The following is a 10,000-nucleotide window of genomic DNA, read 5'->3' on the forward strand; positions in this document are numbered from 1 at the left end:
TTTACAATAATCATTCATTGAGATACTTGTATATAATTACCGTTTTATGTAGTGTTGCCATATTAGCTTCAGAGCAATACTCATCATGTCAATAGAAATATGATGTGGAAGTGGTGATTAAGAGACTTTATGTATATTTTTCACATCAAGAAGGATGTGTATATATATATATATATATAATATATATATATATATATATATATATATATATATATATATATATATATATATAATGTGTGTATATACAGTATATGTATATATATATATATAAATGTAATGTGTGTGTGTATATATATATATATATATATATATATATTTATATATATACATATATATATATGTCTGTGTGCATATACAGTATGTATATGTATATATATATGTATATATTTATGTATATACATATATATATGCATATATATATACATATCTTTATACATATATATACATACATATATATACGTATATATATATATATATATATATATATATATATATATATATATATATATATATATATATATATATATATGTACACACATAAACAAGTCACCTCACACGTCTCGAACTTTCGACTTAACCGTGCCAGGACTCCTATCTGCTGGAAGGAAGGACACTGGTGACTGGTACAACGCGTGGTCATACACAACCGTTGTAAAAGCGATGTCAGGCAGGGCAGCTGATCGGGACCCCGGTCTACCCTAAAGCCAAAATAAAGTCCTTCAAAAAGAAAGCAACTGTGCTTAACACATAGAAAGTGGAAAAGAGCATATATATATATATATATATATATATATATATATATATATATATATATATATATGTATATATATATACTGTATATATATACAGTATATATATATAGTGTATATATATATATATATATATATATATATATATATATATATATATATATATATATATATATATATACATATATTCAGTATATATGTATATATATATATATATATATATATATATATATATATATATATATATATATATATATTCAGTATATATGTATATATATATATATATATATATATATATATATATATATATATATATATATATATATATATATTTAACTTCTATTTTCAGATTGATATGATCACACCCACTTAAATAGTTCTGAACTAACATGACATCCGTAAGCACTTTTATAAAAATCCCATCCTAAAAAAAGGATCAAACTACAAAGCCCATCTTGACGTGGTTTATAAAAAGGGTATCAACTCCTTCCCTCGTAATAGATCATGGCATATATTGACCATTAAATCCTTTATGAAAAAAAATGATTAATATAATGATTAATAACGTCTATCCAGGCTTTAACTCCGGGGTTAACTCCTTCCCTGGTCTATCCCATACCTCGGTCCGCCATTGGCTCTCTGTTCTGGCTCGCCGGGCACAACCGGCTATTATGATTATTATTATGATCTCAGCTGCGGCCATAAGCATATTTGGAGATGATAATGATTACGTTGACGATAATGAGTCTTCTGAGACAAGCGGTGGGCTGGTAATTACATCATTAAAAGGGGAAAATGGGTATAAAAGATATATTAGAAAAAATAGGTTGAGTGTCAAGATCCCGGAATGAAATGTGGAAAAAAATTAGGAGTGTCGAGATTGTGTTAGAAAAAGATAGTTGAGTGTTGAGTTCCTGTAGTGGAATGTGGTAAGAAAAAGTAAAAGTGTCGAGTTTATGGTAGAAAAATATAGTCGAATGTCTAGTTCCTGTAGTGGAATATGTTGAGAAAAAGTAAAAGTGTCGATTTTATGGTAGAAAAATATAGTCGAATGTCGAGTTCCTGTAGTGGAATATGTTAAGAAAAAGGAAAAGTGTCGAGTTTATGGTAGAAAAATATAGTCGAATGTCGAGTTCCTGTAGTGGAATATGTTGAGAAAAAGTAAAAGTGTCGAGTTTATGGTAGAAAAATATAGTCGAATGTCGAGTTCTTGTAGTGGAATATGTTAAGAAAAAGTAAAAGTGTCGAGTTTATGGTAGAAAAATATAGTCGAATGTCGAGTTCCTGTAGTGGAATATGTTAAGAAAAAGTAAAAGTGTTGGTTTTATGGTAGAAAAATATAGTCGAATGTCGAGTTCCTGTAGTGGAATATGTTAAGAAAAAGGAAAAGTGTCGAATTTATGGTAGAAAAATATAGTCGAATGTCGAGTTCCTGTAGTGGAATATGTTAAGAAAAAGGAAAAGTGTCGAATTTATGGTAGAAAAATATAGTCGAATGTCGAGTTCCTGGAGTGGAATATGTTAAGAAAAAGTAAAAGTGTCGAGTTTATGGTAGAAAAATATAGTCGAGTGTCGAGTTCTTGTAGTGGAATATGTTAAGAAAAAGTAAAAGTGTCGAGTTTATGGTAGAAAAATATAGTCGAGTGTCGAGTTCTTGTAGTGGAATATGTTAAGAAAAAGTAAAAGTGTCGAGTTTATGGTAGAAAAATATAGTCGAGTGTCGAGTTCTTGTAGTGGAATATGTTAAGAAAAAGGAAAAGTGTCGAATTTATGGTAGAAAAATATAGTCGAATGTCGAGTTCCTGTAGTGGAATATGTTAAGAAAAAGGAAAAGTGTCGAATTTATGGTAGAAAAATATAGTCGAATGTCGAGTTCCTGTAGTGGAATATGTTAAGAAAAAGGAAAAGTGTCGAATTTATGGTAGAAAAATATAGTCGAATGTCGAGTTCCTGGAGTGGAATATGTTAAGAAAAAGGAAAAGTGTCGAATTTATGGTAGAAAAATATAGTCGAATGTCGAGTTCCTGGAGTGGAATATGTTAAGAAAAAGTAAAAGTGTCGAGTTTATGGTAGAAAAATATAGTCGAGTGTCGAGTTCTTGTAGTGGAATATGTTAAGAAAAAGTAAAAGTGTCGAATTTATGGTAGAAAAATATAGTCGAGTGTCGAGTTCTTGTAGTGGAATATGTTAAGAAAAAGGAAAAGTGTCGAATTTATGGTAGAAAAATATAGTCGAATGTCGAGTTCCTGTAGTGGAATATGTTAAGAAAAAGGAAAAGTGTCGAGTTTATGGTAGAAAAATATAGTCGAGTGTCGAGTTCCTGTAGTGGAATATGTTAAGAAAAAGTAAAAGTGTCGAGTTTATGGTAGAAAAATATAGTCGAGTGTCGAGTTCTTGTAGTGGAATATGTTAAGAAAAAGTAAAAGTGTCGAGTTTATGGTAGAAAAATATAGTCGAGTGTCGAGTTCTTGTAGTGGAATATGTTAAGAAAAAGTAAAAGTGTCGAGATTGTTAGAAAAATATAGTCGAATGTCGAGTTCTTGTAGTGGAATATGTTAAGAAAAAGTAAGTGTCGTGATTGTTAGAAAAAGATAGTCGAGTGTCGAGTTCCTGTAGTGGAATATGTTAAGAAAAAGTAAAAGTGTCGAGTTTATGGTAGAAAAATATAGTCGAATGTCGAGTTCTTGTAGTGGAATATGTTAAGAAAAAGTAAAAGTGTCGAGATTGTTAGAAAAATATAGTCGAATGTCGAGTTCTTGTAGTGGAATATGTTAAGAAAAAGTAAAATTGTCGAAATTATGTTAGAAAAAGAGTCGAATGTCGAGTTCTTGTAGTGGAATATGTTAAGAAAAAGTAAAAGTGTCGAAATTATGTTAGAAAAAGATAGTCGAGTGTCGAGTTCCTGTAGTGGAATGTGTTAAGAAAAAGTAAAAGTGTCGAGTTTATGGTAGAAAAATATAGTCGAGTGTCGAGTTCCTGTAGTGGAATATGTTAAGAAAAAGTAAAAGTGTCGAGTTTATGGTAGAAAAATATAGTCGAATGTCGAGTTCTTGTAGTGGAATATGTTAAGAAAAAGTAAAAGTGTCGTGATTGTTAGAAAAAGATAGTCGAGTGTCGAGTTCCTGTAGTGGAATAGGTTAAGAAAAAGTAAAAGTGTCGAGTTTATGGTAGAAAAATATAGTCGAATGTCGAGTTCTTGTAGTGGAATATGTTAAGAAAAAGTAAAAGTGTCGAGATTGTTAGAAAAATATAGTCGAATGTCGAGTTCTTGTAGTGGAATATGTTAAGAAAAAGTAAAAGTGTCGAAATTATGTTAGAAAAAGAGTCGAATGTCGAGTTCTTGTAGTGGAATATGTTAAGAAAAAGTAAGTGTCGAAATTATGTTAGAAAAAGATAGTCGAGTGTCGAGTTCCTGTATTGGAATATGTTAAGAAAAAGTAAAAGTGTCGAAATTATGTTAGAAAAAGATAGTCGAGTGTCGAGTTCCTGTAGTGGAATGTGTTAAGAAAAAGTAAAAGTGTCGATTTTATGGTAGAAAAATATAGTCGAGTGTCGAGTTCCTGTAGTGGAATATGTTAAGAAAAAGTAAAAGTGTCGAGTTTATGGTAGAAAAATATAGTCGAATGTCGAGTTCTTGTAGTGGAATATGTCAAGAAAAAGTAAAAGTGTCGTGATTGTTAGAAAAAGATAGTCGAGTGTCGAGTTCCTGTAGTGGAATATGTTAAGAAAAAGTAAAAGTGTCGAGTTTATGGTAGAACAATATAGTCGAATGTCGAGTTCTTGTAGTGGAATATGTTAAGAAAAAGTAAAAGTGTCGAGATTGTTAGAAAAATATAGTCGAATGTCGAGTTCCTGTAGTGGAATATGTTAAGAAAAAGTAAAAGTGTCGATTTTATGGTAGAAAAATATAGTCGAGTGTCGAGTTCTTGTAGTGGAATATGTTAAGAAAAAGTAAAAGTGTCGATTTTATGGTAGAAAAATATAGTCGAATGTCGAGTTCCTGTAGTGGAATATTTTAAGAAAAAGTAGGAGCGTCGAAACGGCGTTAAAAAGAATATTATTGATAATATAATAGTGTCGAAATCCTGGAGTGGAATGTTAAGAAAAAGTAGAAGTGTCAAGATCTGGAGATAAAAAATAAGCTAATTTCCTGAGTATTTTTGCCCTGTTTTCAATGGATATCAAAACCAATTAGTTAGTATTTCAGGATGTAATTTAGGTAAAAGATTCGGAAAGTGTAGGATATTTTTAATTCTGAATATGGAAGACCTTTAATGATCTATTGGCATTCGAGAATCGGGTTTAAAGGTCACTCATGAATGGCAGAGGCAAGGAGAGGACAGAGTCCTAAAGACTGACCATATTATTATTATTATTATTATTATTATTGTGTTGTTCATTATTATCATTATTATTGTTATTATTATTATTATTTTTATTATTATTATTATTATTATTAATATTATTATTGCTTGCTAAGCTACAACCCCAGTTGGAAAAACAGGATACTGTTAAGCCCAAGATTATTATTATTATTATTATTATTACGTGCTAAGCTACAACCCTAGCTGGTAAAGCAGAATACTATAAAGCCCTAGATTATTATTATTATTATTATTATTATTATTATTATTATTATTATTATTATTATTGTTGTTGTTGTTGTTGCTTGCTAAGCCACAACCCTAATTGGGAAAGCAGGATAATATAAGCCCAGGGGACCCAACAGGGAAAAGAGCCCAGTGAGGAAAGGAAACAAAAGATAAATAATATATTTTAAGAACAGTAACAAAATTGAAAAAAATATATCCTACATAAACTATAATAACTTTAACAAAACAGCTCCCAATATCTATTTTCATGAAGCTAGGACCTGGTAGGGCCAGGCAGTGGCTGCTGATGGCTTAAGAGGTAATTCTATAGCCCCCCCCCCCCACAAAACATTCCCACCTCATCATTATCTCACAAGGATTGTGAGGTTGTATGTATGTATTCCTATGTATATATAATGTATCTATATATGTATATATATACATATATTTTTTTAACTTTTTGTTGAATAAATTAACCTTTTACAATCTAACAAATAAAATTCTTGCGAATTTTAAAGTGTAATTTGTTTTTTCATGTTTTCTGTGTGCATTTATTAAGTAACATTTTCCTGTTTTTTAACCAAATGGAAAATAAGGAAGGAAAATGCATACCGAATATATATATATATATATATATATATATATATATATATATATATATATATATATATACATATATATATATATATATATATATTTATATATATATATATATATATATATATATATTTATATATATATATATATATATATATATATATATATATATATATATATATATATATATATGTATATATATATATATATATTTATATATATATATAAATATATATATATATATACATATATATATATATATATATATATATATATATATATATATATATATATATATATGCATATGTATATATATATATATGCATATATATATATATATGCATATGTATATATATATATATATGCATATATATAAATGTATATATATATATATATATATATATATATATATATATATATATATATATATATATATATATATATATATACATATTCAAAACATATATATGATCGTAAACAAAAACATTTAAGATTAGAACGACTAAAGTCTTAATATTAATTACTAAGGAAAGACGTTTAAAAACAAAAGCATTCTTTAAGCCAGCAGACTCCCACACAAGTCTAAAAGAAGACATTTAACATTTAACATTTCAATATTTAACATGTAATAAGTTAATTCCCCCATAAACAAGGCAGTTATGCCAGGCTTAATGGCCCAATTGAGTCCGGTTAGATTATCCGGTTATGATTATTAGCTTGTCTTCTTATTATCCGGATTGTTTAGTATCGTTTATCCGGATGCCTTTTTAGGCTGGTTAGAAAGTTTCACTGTCTGAGGTTTATTGGGCTACGTAGCAATGTTGTTTGTTGTTGTTGTTGTTGTTGTTGTTGTTATTATTATAATGATTAGCAATGTTATTATTATCATTATCATTATTTTTATTAATTTTTCATATTTTTTATTTTCTATATTTTATTTTTTTATTTTGATTTGTTTTTTTATTTATTTTGTATTTATTTTTTTCTATTTTTTGTTGGTTTTTATTATTGTTATTATTATTATTATTTGATTTCATTTTTTATAGTTTTTCATTTTTATTTTTTTATTAATCTTATATTAGTTTTTATCATTTTCTAATTATTTTTTATTTGCGTATATTATTATTCTTTCAAAAAAAAAATTATTATTTTTTTTGCTTATTTTTTATTTTTTCCTTTTTTATTTTTTATTTATTTTTACTTTTATTTCCCATTTTATTATTATTATTATTATTATTATTATTATTATTATTATTATTATTATTATTATTATTATTATTATTATTATTATTATTAATGATAATATGAATGTGAGTTTAAATATAGCTCATTGATTCTTCGAGTTGATAGACATATGTAACTCTCAATCTCCCCTTTTTATATCCTTTAATTTTATATTCTTTCCTTTTATATCCTACCCTCTTTGTATCCTACCCTCTTTATATCCTCTCCCTTTATATCCTCTCCCTTTATATCCTCTCCCTTTATATCCTCCCCTTTTATATCCTCTCAATCTATATCCTCCCCTTTTTATATCCTTTAATTTTATATTCTTTCCTTTTATATCCTACCCTCTTTGTATCCTACCCTCTTTATATCCTCTCCCTTTATATCCTCTCCCTTTATATCCTCCCCTTTTATATCCTCCCCTATTTATATCCTTTAATTTTATATTCTTTCCTTTTATATCCTCTCCCTTTATATCCTCTCCCTTTATATCCTCCCCTTTTATATCCTCTCAATCTATATCCTCCCCTTTTTATATCCTTTAATTCTATATTCTTTCCTTTTATATCCTACCCTCTTTGTATCCTACCCTCTTTGTATCCTCTCCCTTTATATCCTCTCCCTTTATATCCTCCCCTTTTATATCCTCTCAATCTATATCCTCCCCTTTTTATATCCTTTAATTTTATATTCTTTCCTTTTATATCCTACCCTCTTTGTATCCTACCCCCTTTATATCCTCTCCCTTTATATCCTCCCCTTTTATATCCTCTCAATCTATATCCTCCCCTTATTATATCCTTTAATTTTATATTCTTTCCTTTTATATCCTACCCTCTTTGTATCCTACCCTCTTTATATCCTCTCCCTTTATATCCTCTCAATCTATATCCTCCCCTTTTTATATCCTTTAATTTTATATTCTTTCCTTTTATATCCTACCCTCTTTATATCCTCTCCCTTTATATCCTCTCCCTTTATATCCTCCCCTTTTATATCCTCTCAATCTATATCCTCCCCTTTTTATATCCTTTAATTTTATATTCTTTCCTTTTATATCCTCTCCCTTTATATCCTCTCCCTTTATATCCTCCCCTTTTATATCCTCTCAATCTATATCCTCCCCTTTTTATATCCTTTAATTTTATATTCTTTCCTTTTATATCCTACCCTCTTTGTATCCTACCCTCTTTATATCCTCTCCCTTTATATCCTCCCCTTTTATATCCTCTCAATCTATATCCTCCCCTTTTTATATCCTTTAATTTTATATTCTTTCCTTTTATATCCTACCCTCTTTATATCCTCTCCCTTTATATCCTCTCAATCTATATCCTCCCCTTTTTATATCCTTTAATTTTATATTCTTTCCTTTTATATCCTACCCTCTTTGTATCCTACCCTCTTTATATCCTCTCCCTTTATATCCTCTCCCTTTATATCCTCCCCTTTTATATCCTCTCAATCTATATCCTCCCCTTTTTATATCCTTTAATTTTATATTCTTTCCTTTTATATCCTACCCTCTTTGTATCCTACCCTCTTTATATCCTCTCCCTTTATATCCTCCCCTTTTATATCCTCTCAATCTATATCCTCCCCTTTTTATATCCTTTAATTTTATATTCTTTCCTTTTATATCCTACCCTCTTTGTATCCTACCCTCTTTATATCCTCTCCCTTTATATCCTCCCCTTTTTATATCCTTTAATTTTATATTCTTTCCTTTTATATCCTACCCTCTTTGTATCCTACCCTCTTCATATCCTCTCCCTTTATATCCTCCCCTTTTATATCCTCTCCCTTTATATCCTCCCCTTTTATATCCTCTCAATCTATATCCTCCCCTTTTTATATCCTTTAATTTTATATTCTTTACTTTTATATCCTACCCTCTTTATATCCTCTCCCTTTATATCCTCTCCCTTTTTATGCTCACCCTTTTATATCCTCTGTCTATATCCTCCCCTTTTTATATCCTTTCCTTTTATATTCTTTTCTTTTATATCTTACCCTCTTTATATCCTTCCCTTTATATGCTCCCCTTTTATATATTCTCAATCTATATCCTCCCCTTTTTTATATTCTTTAATTTTATATTCTTTCCTTTTATATCCTACCCTCTTTGTATCCTACCCTCTTTATATCCTCTCCCTTTATATCCTCCCCTTTTATATCCTCTCAATGTATATCCTCCCCTTTTTATATCATTTAATTTTATATTCTTTCCTTTTATATCCTACCCTCTTTGTATCCTACCCTCTTTATATCCTCTCCCTTTATATCCTCTCCCTTTATATCCTCCCCTTTTATATCCTCTCAATCTATATCCTCCCCTTCTTATATCCTTTAATTTTATATTCTTTCCTTTTATATCCTACCCTCTTTGTATCCTACCCTCTTTATATCCTCTCCCTTTATATCCTCTCAATCTATATCCTCCCCTTTTTATATCCTTTAATTTTATATTCTTTCGTTTTATATCCTACCCTCTTTGTATCCTACCCTCTTTATATCATCTCCCTTTATATCCTCTCAATCTATATCCTCCCCTTTTTATATCCTTTAATTTTATATTCTTTCCTTTTATATCCTACCCTCTTTGTATCCTACCCTCTTTATATCCTCTCCCTTTATATCCTCTCCCTTTATATCCTCCCCTTTTATATCCTCTCAATCTATATCCTCCCCTTTTTTATATCCTTTAATTTTATATTCTTTCCTTTTATATCCTACCCTCTTTATATCCTCCCCTCTTTATATCCTCTCCCTTTATATCCTCTCCCTTTATATCCTCCCCTTTTATATCCTCCCCTCTTTATATCCTTTCCTTTT

The 10,000-nt window shown here is 28.9% G+C and overlaps 1 protein-coding gene across 1 annotated transcript in view; it reads right to left on the reverse strand.

Moving 5' to 3' along the window:
* LOC137627027 (uncharacterized protein DDB_G0292106-like) overlaps window positions 1-10,000 on the reverse strand; it is a 14,687-nt gene that overhangs the window by 4,400 nt on the left and 287 nt on the right. The window contains exons 2-4 of the mRNA XM_068358010.1: window positions 8,921-9,023; window positions 8,108-8,260; window positions 7,526-7,587 (exon numbers count right to left, since the gene is read on the reverse strand). Of these exons, the coding sequence (XP_068214111.1) occupies window positions 7,526-7,587; window positions 8,108-8,260; window positions 8,921-9,023 (318 nt within the window). The remainder of the gene's footprint in view (window positions 1-7,525; window positions 7,588-8,107; window positions 8,261-8,920; window positions 9,024-10,000) is intronic.

The sequence above is a fragment of the Palaemon carinicauda genome, chromosome 34, assembly GCF_036898095.1.
Source record: "Palaemon carinicauda isolate YSFRI2023 chromosome 34, ASM3689809v2, whole genome shotgun sequence".
Lineage (NCBI taxonomy): Eukaryota > Metazoa > Arthropoda > Malacostraca > Decapoda > Palaemonidae > Palaemon > Palaemon carinicauda.